We start from the raw sequence: 24,584 nt of genomic DNA, 5'->3' as shown, positions 1-24,584 counted from the left end.
AAACTCTTACAAAAGTACAACACACTCAAATTATTTAGGAGATTGATTATTCAGTCAACAAAATGTTTCAGCAAAAAGGATAAGCAGGCAGATGCCAATAAATTCTCATACTCTGCATCTTTCTCTCCTTTGCTATTCTTTTTTTTCACTCTCTCTCAAACCATCTCTATCCATCTTTCACTTTCCAGCTGAAATGACAATAATTATACGTCAGACATACCCAGAACCAAGCAATATTCCTCCTGTTTTATGAGCGTATCCCACAGACCACCAGTTTTAGACCGCCTACAATCTTGTCTTCCTTGTCTTTGCAGCGAGTGTAAAAGTCTGTCAATCTGGCGTAAACTCTTTCACTAGATAGGAAGGCTTGTAATAAAGTTTACTTTGGAGAAGAAATAAGAGATCTGTGATAGAGGGACGCCTGTTTAACAGAGGCTTCAAGGGGGTTTGGAGTGTGTGTTTGTTTGTGTGTGTGTGTGTGTGTGTGTGTGTGTGTCTGAGGGTGGCGGAGAGAGCGAGAGATCAGATGCAGGAATGCTCCACTTGTTAGATAATCCTATTTGCTCTGTTATCAACCACACACATTACTCGAGTGGAGATGGATCAGCTCTGATCAAGGCTCTTCACGTTCCCTCCTGAGGGCGTTTATGCATACAAACACACACACACACACACACACACACACACACACACAAAACAAAAACACAAGCAGACCTATTTTCAGTTCAAGCATATCTGCACTCACTTGAAGACAGCCTGAGATGAGAGGGGCGTCTGTGTGCCAAATGGGTCGGGTGTTTGGAAGCTTCACATATCAAAACATACAGAATAACTGGCTAATCTGCTCTTCTGCTTTTAGTGCTCATCACACTCCATTAAAGTCACTTTCAAGGACACAAAATAAGCACATTTTTTCATCATATCAGAGCTTAAAGCCTTCCATAGCACAATGCAGACCACCAGGATACAAAATATACAGTTAACGTTCTTGCGAAGTGTGGGAACCGTGCTTGCACCACTTCCAAAGAGAAGAAAGAAAACAATTGTTGCTTTTGAGCGTAGCTTTCTTCTATCTAATCTTCAAAATTGGGTTGAGTCATCTGAACAGAGTTCCACAGATCATGAAAGGGCACCGCAAGCTAGTTTATATTTGCAGTGGAAAATGATAAGGATAAATTTAGCCCCTTCCAGCAACATTTCCTACACTTTCCTGTGAGAGATAAAATGTAACAATAGACAGTGTGGTTAAACACCAAGGCCAAGACGAGGTGAGGTGGCAAATAAACACACAGTAAAAACAAAATGATCAGATAGCATACAAGCACAGGAGAAGCCACAGGGGTCACATTTTCCATTGACTGGTAAGTAGCACTACAATAACCATAAAGTGGAGATGAGTATGCAACTAAGTGGTGCTGTTTCAACACTATGAAGTGCTTCAGAGCGAAGGGCAGTGGGATAGCTGAAGGGGGAAAAGACAGGAGGGAGGAACGAAGAGAGGAGTTTTAAGAGCTGGAATCCACCTACAGTACTACAGTCACATCTGGGCACACACAGCAGGAAGTTGTAGCCCCTATGCAACATTTTCAGCGTGTGCTCTGTTTTCTCTCAGTGTTGGTGCTGGTTGGGCTCGGGAGTTTCTCCAATGTTATCTTTCTTCTCTCAGGCCCGCTGAGCAGCCGCACAAGGCCCAGGAAGCAGAGCTACACCATCAAAAACATTCCTCACAGGAAACACATGTACTGCTGCAGTAAAAAGGGGGATATTTTTGTGAGGAAAATAAGGCAGAAAGACTAACTTTTACAATTCTGGCTCAAGTGGTTTGACTAGTAGATGCACTGTGTAACGAGACGTGGTAAAGGATGCTGAGAGATGAGTGTTGCAGAGCCAGGAGCACATCGCAGTCCTGGTGTTTTACCTTGTAATCCTCTTCCAGGTGTGAAGCACTTGGTCTGCTCGAACGCCCGAGCCACCACTGCTCCTCTCAGCATGCTTGTGATTGAGTCCACCTGAAGAAAGCACAAGGGTCAAGTTGGTGCACTTACATGATACAGTTTCCCACTAAAGTATGTGGAGGGAAGCAAAAAACAAACGCTGCCCACACATAACCAACACCTGCTTCTCTTGCTCTCTGTTACACACACTCTCACACACACAATCCCACAGAGCCCCAATGAATACAATTTGCTATGCAGTATGTAAACAAAGCTGGGGAAACGGCTCTACAATAAAACAAATGACAGGAAGCAGCCAAAAAGTGCAGAGACAGCAAAGCATAGCCTTTTCTGCCTTTCCACTGGCGATGGAGACATCCTCATGAAGCTTCTCGTGAACGGTTTCTGCTAAAGAGCGTATATGTGTAATCAGATATGGTCAACCTTTGCTTCAAAAGGTCTCAGAAAGGGGTCAGCTTAAGGCTGTCACGATTTTCCCTTTCTGAGTAAGGGTTAAAAAAATACACAATTCCTGTTCTCCAGACACAAAAGTCTCAATAAATATTTTACATTTAAAGACATTGAGCTGCGCATGAAATATGATAATTGTTTTGTTTTTTTAAATCATAGTTGAATAATGAAGAGAACAGCTCTTAAAAATCTGAGATAGTGAGAAAGTTAGTTTCTTAGGCTTTCCACTGATAAGTCACATCAATCACAACTGTCCAGATGTTTAGCTGACTCACCTGGCTAAACAGATGTTCCAGAAAGCTGTGAAGTTTCTTCTGCTTATCATGGGAAAGCCACACACTGGAGGGCATCTCATCTCCTGCAGGGGTGAGGTCACAACTTGTCAGCATTAGTCCACCAAAACACTGTATTAAACACGTGCAAGTTTACTGAGTGTTGTCTTACTGCAGAAAACACATATATGACTCCAAACGTACACATTTCTTTCAAATGTACATGTTCTTCATGTTCATAAATTTAAAGAGGCAATATCTGACATCACACAAAGATGAAATGCGTGTGTATGCCAGAGACATCCTAAGAGACAGAGGGAAAGGATATTTGACAGGATACACAGCTGTGTAAGATGTTAATGACAAATCCAGCTGAGATGTGTGGCCAACGCCTGTCATATCCACTTAGATTCAACGTCAGGCTTTTTTGTTCTCGCCTTCTAGAAGGTATAATCATGCAGTTAGATTGTAATCATGACCCATCACTTATGGGACTATTTTGTGGGTGATTGGGGGTTTTGGATATGGACATTTAGATGGGAACTTTGATTTCCTTCTTACTGTCACATGGTCACAGTGTACTGAGTAAACTAAGTTATATTATTTCTACCTGCCAAATACGTTTACTAATGTGTGACGTGTGGTGGAGGGTAATGCTCGTGTCATTTGTGTCGCATTTGTGTACCTGAGTCCATCTCGTCACTGTGAACATAGGAGCTACAGTGGCTGCTGCAGATACTGGTGAAGGAGGCGATGGAGTTCCTGTTGCTGTTACAGTCACTGAGAAGAAACAGGGAGATAAACGTTATTAGCTTACTGTATATGTACTCATTCAACTAATATGTCATTCTGGCCGTCAGTTTCCACATTATAGTATGGCATTCGATGATATAATTCTGTATTATATCGTATGTTGTATTGTATGTAAATATTGTATGGAAAAGGTGCTATATAAATAAAGTGTACTTTTATTACTACGCTATGCTATTGACTTTTGCTGGATCATAGATTTTTCTTTCATTTAACCTCTCTCACTGTTCTTTTTCTAAAATGTTCTTAGCCCTTCGTTTCTACCTGTATGAGTCTCTGTTGCTGATCGTGTCGTGTCCGGAGTCCTCCTGCTCGTCCCCTGCCACGTTAAAACACACTTTCTTCCCGTTCCGCTCCCCCTTCTCCCCCTCACTCTCTGCCGATATGTAGCTCTCTGGGGTCCTCACCTCTGACGCTGGAGGGTGGGTGATGGAGGATAAAAGGCTGATGGAGAGAAAAACAGTAGAAAGAAAGAGAGGAAGGACAGCTATGACATTCATCCAAAACCAACATTTGAGACAGCAGGATAAAAACAACGTCTTTGATCAGACTAATGCTACACAGGAAGCTCTTACACGTGTCCAAGCACTGTAACATATTGAACTCTACATACAGTATGTGCATACTGTACATGTGCATGGGCTCCAACAGCTGACTGAGTGGGCTAAACAAAACCCCAACCTGTTTGTGCTTGGCTTCCGCACAACAGCTTCAGATGGTCCGGGTATCCGCATCATATTAATAGGTTCAAACATGTAGCAGGGTACAGCTGTGTCAACAGCTCCACTCCAAAGATCAGCTCTCACTGTTACCGCTGGCCTGTATTGTATCAGACGGCTATCAGACGAGCAGGAAGAGGCCGGCCGGGATATTTTCACAGTTGCAGCAACACATGGTGGCATTTAAAGCCAATATTCCAATAAATGCTAGGCTTGGACTTGTTTTTGATCTCTCCCCAGGCACACACTCTGACACGCGATGTCTGTTTACATTTCAGCCTTATTTTTAATTTGTGTCCGCTTACATTTTCCATTGTGTCATAACATCGGCCTGAAGGACATTTCAAAGTGGAGGCAGAGGGGAGGGGCTGCTTGAGGCCACTCAGAGCTACGTGAAATAAACAATCTGTCTCCCTCGTGCTACCCAAATGCATTTCAGATTTTTATGCCTCTTTATGATTTTAAACACCTCTCCCCCCACCCCCTTTCCTCCCTCTCTATTGACCCCCTTTCTTCCCATTCACAGGCTGACTAGGCCACAGAGATGCCCTGATTACGGTCCACTCCAGGAGCCACCACAATGCCCCTCCATAGCAGAGTGGCATTCCATCGCCATGGAGAAGCTCTCCAGGCTCTGTGATTGGCCACTGGTTAATAAAGAAGGGAGAGCAGTTTGGGGCCTTTGGGGCACAAACTATCGGAGGGAGCAAGGGAGAATAACAATGACTGGATCAGAGAAGGGGCTTCAACAGAGAGAGAGAGAGAGGGGAAAAAACAGAACACAAGAGAACGAGAGCAGGCCAAAAGTACACCACTGCGTATCGCAAGCAATCAGAAAGATCTCTTAATCTCTCTAAGGAAGCTCTTTAACCCACTTCGACACATTAAACCATTAGACATCAATCGCCTTCATTGCATCTATACGAGCATTTACATTACAAAGCTCCACATCAGGACATGTGCATGCTTTAATCCATACTGAGGTAAATAAGTCAGAGGACCCCATAGCTCTGAAACCGCTGCCAGTCAGGATGCTATTAGTGATATGCACAGAATAAAGGAAATATGTGAAAATAGAGGAGGAAAGTGGCTATATGATCCAGGAAGGGAGGAGGTCCTGATATAAAGCACGCCACGGTGCACGTCCACACACAGCTGTGACCGCCTGTCTGTGGCCCAGAGACAAAGGTTCACAGGTCCCTGCCTTAAAATGGACTCTGCCAACAAATCATGTGACATCACTCTGTGTCCAGTTGTTTTCTTTTCCTAATTACTTCAAGATATTTCTAATCTCCGATGAATGGACCGTAGACTTCCTCTCTTGACTTTGGTTTGGGAACACTGGGGAGGGGATGTTGGGTTTGACATAACGCACAAAAGAGCCCTCATAAATATGTCCACTACAGTTCATTATTACATCATTATGAAGTGGTGCTGTCAAAGTTAGTCACACCCAGTATCGAAAGAGAAAGAGACACAGAGAGAGTGAAATGAGACAGGACAAAGAGACACTGAGACAAAACCAGGAGAGCTGAGAGAGAAAGGGGAGGGTGTGTGTGAACAAAACAAGTAGTACTGACCCTAGGCCAGTCAACAAACAGGTTAATATGCAAACTAATCTAATGAAGAGCTCAGGAGGGTTGAACACACCCACGGAGGTCAGACCAATGCACCCAGACTGCAACTACGAGCAACACTCATATTAGTTCCACTGCTGTGAAACCCTCCTGCCCACCCACACGGCTCACTCTTAACAAGCCCCTGAAGTGTGCATGTGTGTGTATGTCTGCATGTTTAAACAGATAGCGGATGGTAAAGGTCATTATCCCCTCACTAGCCGCGTCTCGGACCATTTGAATGCGCGTGGCTTCGACTACACTAATTGGCGCTGACAGGAGCATGACAAAATTTGTCCAGACTCAGTCATTAAGAGCCCTGCTGTGGACTCCACTCATTATTACCGCGGTTAGGTGACAGCTCCGCTCCATCTAGCGTCTTTTAATGTCATTCTCCGAATGCCTGCCTCCTCAGCTGAGGAGACTTCTAATGACTAAATCAAATGACCATCTAAAGATTCATAACACACACATCAATGTCACCTGCCCACCAATAATTACCAACTACTGCAGGAGAAATCTGGAAGAGTAAAGTTTCTTATTTAGAAAGCTTTAGAGGCTTTACACACATTGGTGACATATATGTAAGTGAGTGTATGTGTGCATGCATATATCAGTGGTCCATTGTTGGTGAATGGCATTTCCAGAGGGCTCCTGGCCTAATGACACGCCCTCTACATCATTGAGATTGTATTTCCTATTTGGGGGGGTAGGGTAGGTAGAACTGGAGCAGTGTTTCCCATTTCCTTTCCGTGGCCTCGTGTGCCTCCAAACAATGAACCCGGCAAGAGCGGCCGGCCAGGAAACACTGATCTAACACACGCAAACAATATCGGGTTTAAAATCCTGAGCATAAATGACGCATGAGCATACCTTTGTGCACAAATTGTGCAGACATATGGTAGAGAAAAACCACCAAACTGACTTAATGGTTCTGTTTCTCCTCTTCCTTCTGTTTCTCTCACGCACGCACGCATGCACACACACACACACACACACGCACGTACTTGGGTAATGACCACAATGTATGCCCGCCCAGCGCCAGATGCAGCACACTGACCTAGCAGGCTGCTGCAGTTACAGCCTGTTATACGAGAAAATCAAGTCAAATAGAGCCTGCGGGAGGGTATCTCTCTCCGTCATAAACAAAGCGATTGAAGTGTCTCAAAAAATATCAATTTCACCTTTTGTTTTGCAATTTGTGGGGAATATGTTGGAATAGATTAATCTCAAACTCAAGCCTATTCAATGAGGCATAACACTGACACTCACATAGGAATGGTTTGCAGGTGGTTGTGCATTTAAGAAACGAGAAAACATGTGTTAGTTGTGTGTGCGTTTATGATTGCAAATGACTTGAATCTCCACAATCATGTGACCGTAGAGGTACAGATGTTGTCTATACTGTAAGTGTGTACATGTAGCCACTCACTCATGAATATGGGCACCATGCGTCTCCATCTCCTTGACGACCGTGGTGAGTTTGTAGAGGAGTTTCTGGTAAGCGTCCAAGGTGAGCAGGTCTTCCTCTCTGAGCAAGAAGCGAAGGCCGTGACCCTCTGTCCTGCCCAGGCTATGACCCGATGGTGCAGCCATAGTGGTGATAGTGTGCTGGACATTAACCATGGGGTTTAGCTTACCTGAAGCATGTTGGAGAAAAAAGAGCACCAATAAAAAAAAAAGTCACAGCAGATTCAGATGAATATGCAGGTGTTTTTCACACTCCCTGTCCTTACTCACCCTGCTCAGCACTGCCGCGTCCTCCCTTCTCCAGCGTGTTCTTCCTGTTGTCCAGCTGCACACCAAAGGCACTACCCAGAGAGGTGGTGGTCTTTGGGTAGGACACCTCCATCACATTGATATGACAGTTTGTGGGGCAGAAATCGCTGCTGTGGAGGGGGGACACCTTGGCCTTAGCCTGCTTAAAGGTGGGCCACGCTCTGTTCTTCAGCACCCGAGCAAACTGTTATACAGCAGAAAAAGAGATACAATGGTTTAGAGATCAAACATGTTTTCTTTGATGTGATGGTTAAAGTGAAAAGATATTTTGTGAGAAATATGAGTATAGATCTTCCACTATAACGGCACTTACTGCAGGGAATGCCATCCTCTGATACTATAGGTTTATAATCAATAGTAATCAAAGAAGGAGAATAGGGATTGAAATTACCATTTTTGAACAGGCAGGCACTAAAGTCTGAATCTTAGCATTATATAACTGACGTGTACCTGACAGGCACACGAATAAAAGGCTCCATGTGAAACACACTAAAGAATACCTGTCAACTAGGTGTACTGTTTTGTTTTACATATATGACAGCTGGTGCTAGAAGAAAAGTATGAACTCCCATTTCTGCACATTTTCTACACCCCTCCACTTTTATGTGGCCGCTTAAACATTTAACCCAAATCAGAGATCCAAGACAGACACATAGCATCATCATTGCTCACACATGTGAAGAACTCCATTCCCCAGCATGACATTTATCGTTTGAATTGAATTAAACTGGTGTATAGCAGCTCATATCATCATGTTGTAAGATTATATGATGAAATCATGTTTTTGCCATTTGTGATTTGATTTATAACTTCAACAAAGCTCCAGAATGTGAGTTCATGTTTTGAATCTGTTGTAGAGGAACTGAAACACTAAACACACTTTCCACTGAAAATGATGTTACTTCAAATGAAATAGAGATTCTTTCAGATAAGTTAACAGCACATGAATCCTATATACACTGTTGAACGAGTGCAAATATCCTCCTTGGTGGCTTAATGCTATAGAAACTCTATAGGACCCCTAACTCCACCCAACCCTGCTGTGCAAGGAACTTCCTTAACGTGCTACGAGATAGCATCTCCGTGTAAAACACAATACACACAGAGCCTGAAGGACAGCTCGGATCCAATAGAGCTGATTCAGAATATCACAAACACATTTTTTTATTTGCAACATTTGGTTGCACTTTCCTTGAACCCTCCATCGCAGGGCCTGCATTCTGTCTTGGACGTTACACAGTCGTCATGCTATAAGCTATCGGATCAGTTTTTAGCAACATGTGCTGTCAAGCAACATAAGCATACCATAATGTAGATGTCAACTAAGGAACTTAAACCAAACATGTCTTCCTGGTTATCTCAGATAGCTGGAGTATGAAGCTGCTGCTCCAAGCGAGATGATAGGCTCCAGATGGACCGCGAGCTGACCTTCTCTTGAGACCGAAGAGTCTCACCACATCTCTCATCTGTCTCTAGAGGTTTGAGGACTCTTATTTCCAGGCCTCAGGTTAACGTCTCTCCTTATATCCCTCTCTGTTGTGTCTTTCTGTATCTTTAGGTCAGTTCCTCCTTCTTTCTTCCATCCTCTCTCTCTCATCTCTTGCTCCTTCTCTCGTTCTTCCTCTTTTGCTCCCCCTCCTTTCTCTCAAGGGGTCTGAGAAGGAATGCTCCAGTGCAGGGGGGATCTTACACAACAAAAGTCCTGGCTGTGGCGGTGCAAGGCTATTTATAAGTGACGGGTAATTAATCCAAGGCCCACTCTAATGTTGAGTCAGATCTTTTCCCTTTTCCCCTCTCACACACACTTGCACGCATTAGGATGTTTGGCCTATAGACACATGCTTACAGATGTGAATGAAAAGTGATGAAAACACTTTGGCTCTGTCGACAACCAGCTGTAACCTAATTACAAACAAAGTGCCAGGCAATAGATATTGCACACATATTCGCAAAGTCATGACAAGTTTGAAAGTCAATGACAGACATTTTGGCTAAATGTTTCTTCGTCACTCTCAGGTTAATGAGAACTGATTACATTTTAGTACAGCAGCCTTCGCACACTGACATGTTGAGGAAACAAGCATCCATCATTTTCCTCACTTGCTTAGGAGGTTCTTTTCAATCACAGCCGCTGTGCAATGGAGGTTGCTATAAATGTTGTATCACAGTGCATCTATATTGACTTGGTTCAGCAGGATTTCCAGTCTTTCTTTTAGGACCCACAGTGTGGAACCACGGCAAAAACTATATAAAAGTGGTATTTCTACACCAGCTGCATCCTGTTTCTATTTTAGCCAGTCTACAGAGAATTGCAGAAGATCGTTTTCATGGTTCAAAGCTGTGTAAAAATATACATATGCACTTCATGGTGGAGAGAAATGCCATTCAGAGCAGAGAGACTGATGAAGTGCCTCTTCGTTTGTCATCGGAGCAGCACAGGACAGTTACCTTTCTGTAGTTGGTGATACGCCGGTTGATGTGCTCCACCCTCTCACCACACATGGCACTGAAGCGTACCTGCAGCTCCTCTGGGATCACATCACAGCTGAAACTCAGCCTGCCACACATCTGCACCAGCGTGTCATCATTACGCGCCAGCGCCTCCAGGATCTGGTCAGAGAAAGGGCAAACAAAGGCAGGAATGATTAACTGATACGCAAATGCCTCCAAAATCCCTTTCAGAACAACTAATGGGATGTAAATGAATGACCAAGCTCTTTTTCAATGGAAAACAAAATACGATTTGGCTCGAGGGCTGATTCCTCTGCAGCATTTCATGAGCAGTTTCACTCGGAGATCTAAAATGTCCATGTGCTATTCATAAATCCCTGGAGATAAACCCTCATTGTGATACATATGCTGTACGTATGTAGACTCTGACTTTGCAGATCAGAGATTAGATATGAGAGAGGAAGAGAGACACAAATCTCTGGGCCGTCTTAACGAGATGCCCAGTGGAGGAGAGAGAAAAGCAGGGAAGGAAATGTAGTAGCAGAAAACGACTGAAGCACAAGAAAACCCATGCGCCCCAACAGCGTTAGCGATGTTAAAATTCAACATCACACAGATCTGGACTGCTGGGGCAGATGTTTATAATAATACTAAAATTACTTTCACTTTGGAGGAATGGGAAACTACTTACAGTTGGAGGGGAAATGGCACGTTTTATTTTTGTGCATGTCACTGGCTTTCATTTAAGATGGTGCTTTAAAAAGGCTTTTGAACACAGGGGCTGTAAATCTAGATCAGTTTAAAACATGAACCCCACTTGTGATCTCTGCTAATTTACCATGAACAAGAGGGATGTTCATCATGGAATTTGCCACAAAGACACTGCAAACTACTTTTTATTTTCCATACCAGCATGTGTGCATCTACGTCCGAGTGGATCTTCTTTCCTCTGTGCATCTTAAATCAATAATGATCATTCTGTGAACATCACCGCTGGGATGTAAAAAGCATGCACTTAACACAGCTGGGAACTAACATGACTAAAATAAAGCTGTCAGTTTTAACTAGCATCAAGACCCTCCATTTACACAGCAGGAGAGCAGTTGGCTGGATCTGGCTGCACTGAGGTATTCAAACGCAAAAGATTACATTGTAGAATCGGTACGTCATTTCAAACCTGAGGAAAAATGCCACGACAAATTTATTTTGAATTATCAGCCAGAGTCTGATCGACTTCACTTCAATCCAAACAGAAAAAGGAAAAATAAGAACTTGTATCATCATTTTCAAGTTCATCTACTGCTACTCTTTAGCCAGGCGAGAGAGAAGCACTGTCATGGTTTGCTTACGTGTTTATTGGGTTGGAGGTGATGAACACCAGCAGCATTATTCATCACCTGAAAGGTAATAAAACTTTCCCTCTGTCTCCTTCTCTCTCTCTCTCTCTGTCATCCACAACCACTAAGGATTAAAAATAGTTAGCATAATGTCAGAGCCTAAACAACAACAACAGCATCTATGTTTAAATAAATAAATTCTGACGAAAAGTAATTGTCATTAGTTGAACAGGACACTCTAGGGCTGGACAGGGCCGGGGCAAAAAAAATGAGCTGTGGGCGTCCAGTGACCCCCCTGTTCCTCCCACTTTCTGTGAATTGCACACTATTATATTTTGCACAAGTGATTCATGTAATGGATGTGATGTAACATAACACAAATATGCTCCATTTAAGCGTCAATAAAGACATAATTTTATTGATGTATCAACCTTAGATAAAAGAGCACATATTTTGTGCTTTAATTGTGAATATTACCAAACAATTAAATTAATCAAATTACCACAAAGTGAACCAAGGCCTAGTTGGTAATCTAGCTTTGTGACTAGACCAAATAAATAATATTCATTGAATTAGCAACATCACTATTTAAAAGTGATGACATAAAAATGTATCCAGCATGGGAAAGAAACTGTACTCACATGTAGTGTTATCAAAATCATAATGATAATAATAATAATATTATTTATAGATCATATCAAGAATAACCTTTGGACTAACTGAACGGACAGAATACCTTAGCAGTGAGGCTGAAGAATCCTTTGGGTTCAACCATCTTTTCCAGCACGTGACACTTGATGCCAGCTGTGCTGTCATACTCGTACATCACTCCATACTCCAGGTGAACGTTGTCGACCGTCAGACTGACATGGTCCTTCTTCCCGTCGATGATAGCTATAGTGTTGAATTTGTCCATCACCTCTGAGATTGTAGAAACATGGAAGAACAAAGAGAAACAGCGGTGAAACAGATTAGTAACTTGCACGCAAATATGGCAGCACACATGCACAAATCACAAAATGATGTACCGATCATGTTCTGTGATAAACACAGAATCACCACAGAAAGTGTTTTCATCATCACACACTCTGCGCTGTAGGAGGCCTCAGACCACCAAATCTGCAGCTCATTTCAGAGGAAGACCCTCTGCACATGGCTTCCCTCCACCACCCTCCGAAAATGATAGCAATTCCAAGAGCATTAAGTTAACCGGCCCTATGTTAATCCAGTGATTTAATATGGCAATAAATCCTGCTCCGGAGCTGTTTGCTGTGAAGGGAATAGCTTTCCTGTTTTACTTTCTCATTGGGATCCATAAATCAGAGCGGAGAATTAACACTTGATGAGCCAGAGGAGGGCGACTGTTCTCAGACTAACACACTCCAGATGAGCCCTGTTTGGAGCTCCGTCTGACTTGTTAACTGGAGCGGTGGGCTTGTGTTCCTGCGAACAAGCCTGCGTTACATCCACATACACCTTGAGTGGAATTTCTTTTCCCAGATGACTTATTCTCATGTAGTGACTTGTGAATGTGTGCATCGTGTGTGTGTGTGTGTGTGTGTGTGTGTGTGTGTGTGTGTGTGTGTGTGTGGTCACCTTCTACTTTGCACTCGAAGCCATCTCCATTCTCCTCAGAGGTTGGTTTCTGATTGGTTTTCTGGTTGTCCTCCTTGGCACTCTCACTGTTGTTGTACACCCACTTAATAGTATCTTGCTGCACAGGATTACAAAAAAGGAATTCATTTAGAAGTTTAATAAAAGTCTTTTTGCATCATAAAAAATATGAGCATGAGAAAATATGAACTGAAAACAGGATGCTTTGTCTCTAGATTTGATTCTTTACTTTACTTTGAACAGTAGAACATCTGTTTGTTTTCGCTGAGAATTTCAATGACATGGACCATTACAGTCACACATGCTGTCAACACAAATCCATCTATTGTAGCATCACGCTTATCCCTCCACTCTCACTCGTGGTTAACAGGTGGCATTTCTATTGCTGGAAAAATGCGAGATGACAAAAAATAAAACTGAGTATGCAGAACTCTGGTGTGTGTGTGTGTGTGTGTTTACACAAGCTGAGGTTTGGGTTTGATGCAGCATGTTTAGCTGATTCTGCCCAGATATGGTGTGCAGTGTCACAGTTGGGTTGGCAGAACAGAACAGTGAAAAGCCTTCACAAACATATGGGAACATGGTGCTTGGTGAGACCGCAAAAGCAAACCCATGCCAATCTCATCAGCCCACTCTGGCGTGCCACACAGCCCTGCGTGTGTGTGTGTGTGTGTGTGTGTGTGTGTCTGTGTATCTGTCTGAGTCTGTTCTCTGCTCTCCACACCCAAGCCCACAGTCGGTTTTCTGCCAAGGCTACATGCTGTGCCTGCCTACTTGTCTGTGGTCTTCTAGTGAGCAACCACACACACACACACACACACACACACGCAGAAAGAGACAGGGAAAGAGAGGGCGGTTCCTCTGTGTCCATACTTGATGTAAACCAGATCTCCAGTAGTGCTGGAACCCTGAAGTGCTTCATTAAGCCTGAAGTCCCGACAGGGCTCAATTAAAGTGACACACTACACTAACTCACACCATACACACACCCTTTCTATTTTCACACAATTTTCCCTCCTTCTACAGGTGGACTGAGCTTGCTCTCTCTCCCTCATACACTTCTGCTGTCAACCACTCTCCCAGGAGAAAAAAAAAAAAATGGCTGGCTTATCCTCCACATTTTCCTCCATCTTTCTCCTCCCTCCCTCCAGGGATCTCACCCACCATGAGCCCCAGCCACCCCCAGACCCTTTCCCACCTCTCTCTGTAGCCTGCCAGTCTCCCAGAGCAGGCCCACCGCTGTGAGCCAGGGGTCAGCGCTGGAGGAGCCAAAACTACTATTATTTCTGCGTAATGACCCAAGAGAAGGAGAGAGGGAGTCAGAGAGAGATGAAGGTAAACGGGAGCTAGGAGGTCTGTCTGCTGTGTTTTTTCTCACGGTCAACTAGTCATTGTTTCCCCTCTTTTCTGCTCTTTTCGTTGCTTTTGCTCTTTTCTGATGTCCCACACTTCTAGTTTCATTGCATAACTATCAGATCATTCACCATACAATGCAAATTATCCAAAATCTCTATCAGTGAGTCATGGGAAGTGAAAGTGTGACCTCCAAATCAAACATAGTTGCAGAAAAATAATTCCTCTTTTCTTAGGGGACTATGTCTTCATTGTGCTCACACAGACACAGTATATTTTGAATTTTCATTGTAATTCTGCAGTCCTCCTGTCTCACCTGTGTGGGTCGTCGGTACTTCCTGCACGCGGTGACATGAGCGATGACGCTGGCGTGGCTCTCCTTGCTTACATTGATGCCGTTCACCTTGATGATGCACTGGCCCGGGTGGAGACCAGCGATGGCTGCCACCGTGCCTGGCGTGAGACATAGACAAGTAAAAAGAGAGGAGGTGGCGTCAGGGGCAATAACTACTGCGCATTTACATGCAGGTGAAAGCTGAATTGAGACGAAACAAACACCGGCGCATCCCAAAAAATAAATGTCACATCTTCCACATCCTGTACACAAAATTGGGTTGAACAACATTCCTTTTGCATCTATGTATTTGCAACTTTGTTTCCTGTTTTGGCAGCTCAGGAGGAGTATGAGAGAGAGCGTGGAGAGGAGGGAAGTTGTTTATCTGGGGTAGACGAGGGCCTCTCTAAGGGATGTGATTCAGACCATAAGAGAACTTCAAGGTTTACAGCTATCAGAGGGAAGTGCATGGCAGACTAAATATTCCTCCCATTTGTTTTCATAGCTCCTTAAACACACACCATGCATACCTCACATTGCAACATACAGGATCTGTATTCCTCATGCCAAGTATTGTATGAAATTGTTCCGCTCTAGTTTCTCTACTGCTTTAACTGTCTTAGTAAGAAAGTATATCGACAGACAGGTCCACTGTACTTTCAGACTTTTTTTTAATATTAAAACAGAAAAACAGGCTACACCACAACAATAGAGCCAATATGATAAGGATTGTTCAGATTGCAAGGATGTGAACAAATGTGGCACAAGACACGGTACTCTAACATTCAAATTATTGGGGTTGCCTCTCTTCATGTGTGTGTATGTGTATCTATTTTTGCTCTCCTATCACAGACTGATATAACGCAATAGTCAATAGCTGTTTACACCCCATCTCAGGTGGGTTTCTCTTAGAATAATCCTCCCGTAAACAGGATGTGAAAATGTTTTATATTTATGACAGAAACAACATGTTTTTTGGTATAGTAACTACTGCTAAACAGGGGAGTCTACAGCCAAGCTAGTAGCTCTGTGAGGCTGTACTTGGGCACAGCAATGCTTTGAGCTAAATGCTAATGTGCTAACATGATCACAAGTTAACATCAGAATCAGAATCAGAAACTGTTTATTGCCAAGTAACATACATTACAAGGAATTTGCTGTGGTCTGAAGGTGCTATTGATTCGCTATTGATAACATCCTATAATGTATACATGTTCACCATCTTAGTGTACCGTTGGCATGGTACATTTGCAACTTAGCACTAATGTGGACATGGATGTCTTCATGATAATCCATCCAATATTTGTGGAGACATTTTACTACAAACCAAAGTTCACCAAAGTTCATATTTCAGTGGTCGACCGACCGACTGGCTAGCCGGAAGTGCAGTATAAAAGCATCACAGGAATGACAGCTTATTACCAACAATAGTGCCGATATAAAACAATGAGAATACAGTGAATGCCTAAAATGAGTTTAATGATGAGCCTATCTGTTTGACTGCTCCTTCTCCTTGTCTCACCTCCTCCTGTTTCTCAGTTTCTCTGCCTCTAATTGGTATTACCTGCTCCTGTTGACCTCAGACACTAGGGGACTGCAGCTGTTATGACAATCCAAGGGATTAGTCACCTCCTACATCATCAGCTTTGTCTCGGGGGATCAGAGCATCTACTTAAACACACAGCAGGTTCCCAGGCAACCACATCATCAGGCCAACACATGCGCACACACACACAAGCACAGTCACACACATGCAAGCGCACACCCAGCACATTTCTACCCTGCTATCCCACTTAGATTGTTTAAGAAAAAAAAACAAGATTCAATTCCCCTGAGAACAGCCAGACAAGGCCACGGATTGTTTTTGGATTGGACCCTATCTTGCGCCAGCCCTGATAGCGGTGCTACTAAACATGCCGGAGAAAAGGAGGGACTTGCTGAAAAAAAGCTTGCTTCTCCATCACACAGAGAAAAGAAAAATGAAAATAGGTACATGTGAATTATTGTGATGTGGAAAGTGACTGATAACCAGCTAATTTCTGACTTTTAGCAGCACCATTAAGCAACCAGCTGAGCCACATGGAGAGAATGAGCCGGGAAAATTGGCCTCTTGTGGGCAAGTCACGCACACCCCAAATATTGGTGTGGCAGCTGTTTGCCAGATGTGCCACAATAACAGAAAGGTGATGGGAGGGCTTTTTCTGATGGAGCCCAAGCGGTAGAGGCGGCGATCTCCTACCTCTCCCAACAGCGTGGACCACAGAAGGGCCGAAGCCACGAATCTGGAAACCCAACCCATCAGCTGAGTCTGGGATCTTTACCGTCCTGGGGACAAGAGGAGGGAAAATAGGCAAGCTGATACAAGATGACTACGACAATATCTCACACGTGTAATGCATGTGCATATGCAGATCTGACTTACTCTCTTGGCTTGGTGCTAACCAGCACCCTGAGGGGTCCCTTGCTGTTGAAACACTGCCTGAGGAGAACTTCCACTTCAGGGAAAGGCCTGAGGAACACCAGGTCTCCATTTATGGCAAACAACTTCTTCCCCACCTCCAGGCCAGCCATCTTACAACAGAATAGAGAGGGAACAGAGGAGAAAAGAAGAGAGTAGATGATAGAAAAGTATTGAGTCAAGCAACAGGTTTTAATGTCATATAGAATCACAGTGAAGTGATTTTTAGCTTCAGCTTTTTTGGTATAAAAAACACAAATATTCCCAAAGGATTTCTATATATCACAATGAAAAACGTACACACTCCCAGTCGTAGGAGACAATATGGGATAACTTTTATCTCCGAGTGTACAGCTGGATCCTGTTGTGGATTTTATTGCCCCACTTTGAATATTTAAATGCAAACACCCACACACACAACGCCAGTCTCTATGCAATCCAGACCTTCCAGGCGCATTCAGTGCTACTTCAGGGCTGGAGGGAATTATGGGTCGTGCGCTCAGATTGATCACATTTGCCTTCAGACTCCTCTGTCTCATTTTCATCTAGCAGATCAAAGCTAAAGACCAAAGGAGACCTCAAAAATATGGCGCCCTTTAATGCGCTCTATTTCTGCACAAAAATGCTTCTAATGTTAGAATCAGTGTCCATCACCATGACGCGGGCTTAGTTTAGGAGCAAACAGTTAAGAGGTTTATATTTTTTATGACTGATGATTGAACCACATTTTAACAACAAAAGGCTTCTGCTGACTGGCGCTCATCTGCTATGAAGGCCTCACAGCTTTACAGAATAACTTCTGGAAAACAAAATCAAGTACTGCATAATGATGTTAAATGACAAAGGGGATACAGTCTGAACACCATAAAGCCAAAAACACCCAGAGTCCTGCATAGAAGAAGCTATCACATTAGTTATGTTGCACCATGTAATTTTATATAACCCTGCTCTGCTGAATGAGTAGTAATGCCAATAGGGATTTCCTCTTTGTATCCATTGTGTGGAAGATTGCTTCAAAACGCAACACAAAATCTACATGTGTGGTGCATACATGTGCTGCATGTGTGTGTGTGTTCATTCTCACCTCAGCTGGGGAGCCCTTCTCTACAGATTTGATGATGGGGACTCTGTTCCTCTCTTCCAGGGTAAAGCCGTAGCCTCCATCGCTGGGTCTTATCTGGAAAAAACAACACGTCTCCCATCAGCGAAATCCCAAGCCAGACATTTTCACAGAGCATAAACACACACACCAGAAGCAGATACTGGTGCAGACAGATAGCAGCCATGGTAGTATTTGCTCACTCCTCTGAAAAGAATGCTTACTGAGGTATAAAAAGGACTTTTGCAGTGTTGTGACTTTTCCTTCTCTCAGCTGTGTGCTTTGTAATGATTTACTGTGCCTCTGGACGTTTTTAGCAAAGTCATAGCGTATTAGACAGACTGAGAGCTCACCAATGAGTACTGTAAGAGAGCACTCACCAGGAGAGACTTGGAGATGACATTCTCAACTATTTTCAGGTCGTGCTTCATGGGTTTGTGTTTGGTGTTGGAACCCTCCATCTCCTCATCGGCAAAGAAACGAAACAACAAGGGCTCGTCCTTGAATTCACTCTTTTCCAACACTGAAAGAGGCGACAACAAAGTCATGGAGGATTAAATGTCAGGCAAACATCATATTTCTGATGTGAAAAGAAATTTAGATTCGTCTTTTGGACTTAAAGGTTCATACCAGTGTTTTTGAATGTTTTAGCTCCTTAACTACAGATAATGTATAAATCACATTTTTGCTGACAAGTGTACTAACAGTTTTGGATTCTTGGAGAAATATTTTCTTCTGTTCAGGTAGTCATTGGTTTCAATTTAAACAGTATAACAATTAATGAACAGGCTCTTAAATCTTGCTCTTTCTCATGTCTGCACTGCATAACCTCAAAACTATTAATCTACTTTGACAAAATATTATGAAGACTTGACAGTTTGTAGGGAAATTAATGGAAACCAAAGGATACTTGGAAATGTAGAAAATGCATTCGAATTTCTATAATACAGAAACATGGTTTGCAAATTGGTTAGTAATGTATAGTATATGTGATTTGTGGTAAATGGACTAAAACGTGCAAAATCACTGCCATGGTTCCTATAAAACAACTGTATGAAATTAAAGCATGATCTAGTTCAATGATCCAGACTGCCCATTGATGCATGCCCAAGAACTTGAACACATGCACACCATGTATCCCCAAATGCCCAAATACACACCATGAAAGAAAGGGAGACCCCATTTTTGTGGCAGTGTATCACTTCTGAATGAACCCAGTCTCCACGGCAACATAACGCCTTCATAAGACTTCAATTTTGAACTGAAAAATAGCCCTGAGGGGAAAAACAGAGTTTCCTTCTAACATTCCCTCACTTCATTCCCCTCAAGATCAGATATAGCGCCAATAGTTTTAATAGCTACATCGTCAGGCCAAATAACTTAGTGGCACGAAAGGTAAAATTACCCTGAAGGCTGTAGAAGCGAGAGGAAGTTTGATGGCTGGGACCATTATGTTCCATAGATGTGCTGGTAATTTGTAGTGCGAGGCTTGAACTGTGGGTAGTTTGGAGCGGTTACATCATGGAGGTACGAGGAGACACGCTGTGACTCATGCTGTAGTGTATATGATGTGGACTTTGGCACGAGGGAGGCGCAGAGTTAAAAACAAGTGTGACTCGCAAAAACAAACTGTAACCATGGCTACTGACCGTTTTGCACTTAAACTGACAAGCATCCGTGCGTTATCTGCCAAGTTCTCACAGCTAAAGCAAACCATGCATGCACCCTGCACTTGGTTACTTAAGTCATATGCACACAAGTATGCATGAAGTGAATGATAGTACGCACAAACACAGTCACCGCACAAACACATACAAATGAATTCACTGGATGGGAAAAAAGTTCTCTTCCTGTAGTGTGTCAAAGGGATTATAAGTAGAAATGGAAAGAGAACAAGAGTGGTTGTGTTCTAAAACAGGATACTAAATGCCAGGCGAACTCTGTGTGGTTTCTCCAAAGCAACTCTCATTTAGTCAATGATGGAGAGGATTCCATGGTTTGTGAACAGCAGGATCAGAACAGAAAAGTGCTGTACCGTGATGCATGAAGCCATTGTCGCACAGCTCCACCCCCAAGATCAGCGCTTCCTCCCTGGTTCGGCAGTCCCCCTGCACCAGAAGACACGAGAAAGAGAGCGAGAGGATGTAGTGGAGACAGATTTAAGCAAGTGAATAGAGCAAAAGAGCAAAAGGAGGATGAGAGGAGAAAATAAAGTAGAAAGAGAGACAGAACAAAGGACATTGTGCTGTTTTAGAAATGTCACACTCACACCCCCGCTTTGTTCCTACATCCAAAAGCCCAGAGGCCAGCAGAGCCATTCCACGCTCCATCTTAAACACCGCCAAAGTCATGTCTAGACAGCATAGTGTGACAGCTCTTGAAGTCCCCGCTGTAGGAGTGAGAGCTATTCCGCTGGCCTTGGTCAAACACATTGATATGGACTACCACACACACGCGCACACTTATATGCACACACAAGCATGTGATGTCTGCCATTGATTCTGTGGTGGTCGCCATATACATTTGATTTCTTTGTTGTCACCCTGAACAGGACTATCAATCTATCAACCTCAAAGCGTCCTGTCAAAGGCAATAAAGCTCAGCTGTCGAATCAATTCTGCTTTTCTTTCTTCGTTTCCTCTTTGGCTCCGCTGAGAGCCTCAAGTCTGATGGCAAGAAACGCTTTGTTGTCTCAGTTTCTTTCCTCTGTTGCACATTTGAAGCGACCCGCAAAACAGCATGTATAAGAATGGAATATACGTGTTTCAAGTTATGTAGAGTATTACTTCAGAAAAACATTTTCCCACATGTAAAACTTATCCAATTTTGTAACTTTTGGACAAAATGTAGTTAAACGATAACACTATATTATCATATCATTATCATACAATTCCAGTAGTTTTAGGGCTTACCTGTGCAATAAGCCAGTCTATCAGCTTGTTGGCCATCACCACCGATTTGTAGGTCCGCAAATGGTAGTCCTTATCCCTGGATGGGCATAAAAGCAGAGAACTTCATGAGAAGGATTAGGAAAACAAAAGACTACCTTTAAACTTGGCCTGTGCCATGTTCCTGTTCAACTCTGTGATTCACTTTCACTGTAATAAACCCAGATGGTGAACATACAAAGTAGTAATTACTTGGTCTATTTAAATACAAAGCCTAAAAGAGGACTAATAATTCGCACTGTCAGCAAGGCGTGGTCACTTTTCAAGCACTGGCAGTTGTGTCATAAATCTCAGTGAGTTTCTGACAGTTGGTGACAGCAAAACAGCATTCCTCCGAGCATGGCTGGTAACGGCCCCTGCAGTGTTTGGTCCTGGGGTGCCCCATGTCAGTCTGGTGTTGCTGCTCTCAGTGTTACCCACACCCATGAGAATGCTGTCTGAAATGGAGCTGTGAATTTCCCATGACCAGGGGGGCCTCCCCGGGGACACGCAGGGGCCGAGCTGCAAGCCGGGAAAGTCCAGAACCACCGTGACTTACACCACTCCACCATTTCCACCACATGCAAACACTCACTCAGACACACACGCCTGTCTTTCACACACACACACACACACACACACACACACACACACACACAGTTCAGACAAGTCAAACATGACATGTGGACCAAGTTAAAGTCCAATCTCAGCTGCCTGGACCTCTTCAGAATGAGAGGCCGAACGCTGCCCTGCTTCCTCCACAAAGGAACATTCTGTTTCGTGATTGTATTTGACAGCTTGTGTTGGTCTCTGATGAGGACGGTAGTGTTGGTATTAGCCGGTGAGGCACGTTGCACTGCCGTGCATAAACCACTTGGAACAGAAGAGTTTTTCCCCTGAATGGGATACGAGAGACAGGGAGTTTGGGGCTACAGCGGCTGGTGCACAGCGAGGCTGTCAGAGTGAAAAATGGGGGGTAAACAGCGGTCCAGTGGGCAGCCATATGTCCGGCATGAGGAAACAGCAGTTCGAGGAGTAACAGAGGGAAAGGTCAAAGAGGTGTTTTTTAACTTGCTATCCAAAGAGGAAAGTTTGCCTTGACATTTTGTTCGGGGTAAATGGATGATGAAGGCAAATGCTGCATTTTCAAATGATTCTCTGGAAGACATTATGCAGAGGATGCTGAAAGTTCAGGCTTTCATCAGCTGTTCCAGTCCTGACGAATTACTCAAGTACAGTGTACCATATCGCTAGTTATTTTGAAAATCCTACACATACATCCATAAATATTGAGTTTCTGGAGGACTCATCAGCATAATGAAGAAAACTTGTCAATATTTCTCAGACGCTGAACTCAAATGCCTGTTTTTCTAATCTGTGTGAAGATAATTTATGAGTGACCTTCGCTGTATTGTGTGGGCCTGTGCAGCCTCTCTGTGTACATATTGAAAAATCCTTCTCATTGCATTATTAAACGTTTAACTATGTGTACAAAGCATTATCCTTTAGTGGACATTTCAAACTGCGCAATCAGATCCCCTGGAGTGGCTGGATTCACAACTTTCTTGTGAGGAAGGCAGGGGCAGGAGGGGGGGCACAGAAGCTGTGCGGGGGTTGCATAGTATACGTTCCCCCCTTCGTTTCACAGCTCTCACTCTGCCAGGAAATTATACCTAATTAGGCAGGGGCTGGTTGCTCCAATTAAACTCTGGCATTCCCAGGCCCTGTGATGCATTGTACTGGGCTCTCAGTGAGAACACACTGCACAGATATGCTGGCTAACAACACACACACAACTCCAGTACACTGAAGAGTTTTTACGTCAAGAGGTTTGGCCTCAATACAAACGCAGATGGACTGAATGCTGACACACACACACACAAAATCACCCTTTAGGCTCTTTAGTAGTTGGATCAAACAGAAATATAGAGGGGCTTCTACGCTGGAATGCATGCAGAATCAGTGTGCCACCTCCAGCTATGGCACAGTTTTATTGGTGTGAAATTAAAGCTTTTCATCAGGCCATTTTAAATCCAGCATAAACAGGCAACCTTGCTGCGGTGCTATGGGGTAAAACACTTTAGCAGTCTGTACCTCAAACACTGTTCAAATTGAACGTTTAAAAAACACAACAACACTGAAAACCAAAGCATGCCAGCAAATTATACCTATAAAATGAGATTGCTCCACTTCTAACTCTGTTGGACAAAGAGATGTTTCCTCACATGTGCCAGAATTGCTCAAAAAACACCTGTTTCACATTTGGGGTTAAGTGACTATTTCATGCTGGATGTTTCTGCTTTGTTTACACTAATTATCCACTATAAGATACTTTGAGATTGACTAACAGGGAACTTCTAGTGTATATCTGAATAACAAAGAACTTCTGATTTCAGCACTGTGTTGAAGATCAGATAAAGATTTTGCATCATGTTCAAGAATTGGAATCAATGTTTGCCTCCTGCAGCACGACTCTGTGTCAGGCCGTTGAGAGCACAGGATCAATATGCTGTCAGTCACACTGATTGAAATGTGTATTATAACTGAATGGCACCTGTAAAATGTTTTATAACAGAAGCAAGGCTTTTTGTTGCTGTGATGAATGGATTGAGGATCATAACTTTATTTTGCTGCACCTTGACACACAGCTCCACCCCCAAGATCAATGCTTCTTCCTGGCTTATGAAGCATTCAATGGTATCACATGGTCTTCAGAGGTTTTTGCTCAATTGTGATGGAGATGGATCTGTTGATATGCAAGCTCAGTAGCTATTTAAATTTCATCCATAGCATTAGGACTTCTCATCTATCTAGGCTTGAAGTTAAGGCTTGACCGCAACCAGTAACAAACTTTGATGCTGATGAAGACCATGTGATGGGGTTTAAACTACTGCAACTATTTCCAAGGTCAAGAATGAGACCTTGTCTGACTTGTCACATTGTTTACCAAGCCATCACTTTCCAACAGGCTATTAAATGCTGCTTAAAAGTACAGAGAGAAATTCATCACAGTGTTAGCCATTTATCTGTGTCCCAAATGTACCCAAACTACTTGTAACCATTGACAGACTCAATCTTCCTCACCACATCAGTGTTTTGAGAACAGGCAGATAAAATCTGCCGAGCTCGATCACCCACAGTGCCCACCGCACTCAATCGCCATCCGTGCCAACTCCTCCTAAGTTAGTTCCTCTTTGAAAACAATGAGCTCATAGTTCACCGTGATATTTCTCTCCTTCACTCTGCATGCTTTGTGGTGGAGCTATTTTAAGAAACAGGAGCCAGATGCTAAGCTACTGGAGCCCCACCTGGCTGGGTTGCAATGGAGAGGGGGAAAAAATTGCGGCCTACCTGATGACAGGAGTGAAGAGGCTGTGAAGCCGGCAGAAGAGCCGAACACCCTGAGACAC

At 43.4% G+C, this 24,584-nt stretch overlaps 1 protein-coding gene across 3 annotated transcripts in view; it reads right to left on the bottom strand.

Moving 5' to 3' along the window:
• The window catches only part of prex2 (phosphatidylinositol-3,4,5-trisphosphate-dependent Rac exchange factor 2), an 83,320-nt gene that overhangs the window by 25,686 nt on the left and 33,050 nt on the right, over positions 1-24,584 (bottom strand). For all 3 annotated transcript variants that reach the window (XM_070927811.1, XM_070927812.1, XM_070927813.1), the window contains exons 13-29: positions 24,526-24,575; positions 21,160-21,235; positions 20,283-20,355; positions 18,628-18,770; positions 18,233-18,325; positions 17,113-17,261; positions 16,930-17,015; positions 14,673-14,809; positions 12,986-13,103; positions 12,126-12,310; positions 10,050-10,211; positions 7,563-7,785; positions 7,255-7,462; positions 3,752-3,931; positions 3,363-3,457; positions 2,681-2,763; positions 1,919-2,009 (exon numbers count right to left, since the gene is read on the bottom strand). In XM_070927811.1, the coding sequence (XP_070783912.1) occupies positions 1,919-2,009; positions 2,681-2,763; positions 3,363-3,457; positions 3,752-3,931; positions 7,255-7,462; positions 7,563-7,785; positions 10,050-10,211; positions 12,126-12,310; positions 12,986-13,103; positions 14,673-14,809; positions 16,930-17,015; positions 17,113-17,261; positions 18,233-18,325; positions 18,628-18,770; positions 20,283-20,355; positions 21,160-21,235; positions 24,526-24,575 (2,152 nt within the window). The remainder of the gene's footprint in view (positions 1-1,918; positions 2,010-2,680; positions 2,764-3,362; positions 3,458-3,751; positions 3,932-7,254; positions 7,463-7,562; positions 7,786-10,049; positions 10,212-12,125; positions 12,311-12,985; positions 13,104-14,672; positions 14,810-16,929; positions 17,016-17,112; positions 17,262-18,232; positions 18,326-18,627; positions 18,771-20,282; positions 20,356-21,159; positions 21,236-24,525; positions 24,576-24,584) is intronic.

Source organism: Enoplosus armatus, chromosome 21, assembly GCF_043641665.1.
Source record: "Enoplosus armatus isolate fEnoArm2 chromosome 21, fEnoArm2.hap1, whole genome shotgun sequence".
Classification (NCBI taxonomy): Eukaryota; Metazoa; Chordata; class Actinopteri; order Centrarchiformes; family Enoplosidae; genus Enoplosus; species Enoplosus armatus.
Note: the sequence above shows the minus strand (reverse complement) of the source record. Positions and strands in the feature narration are given on the sequence as shown.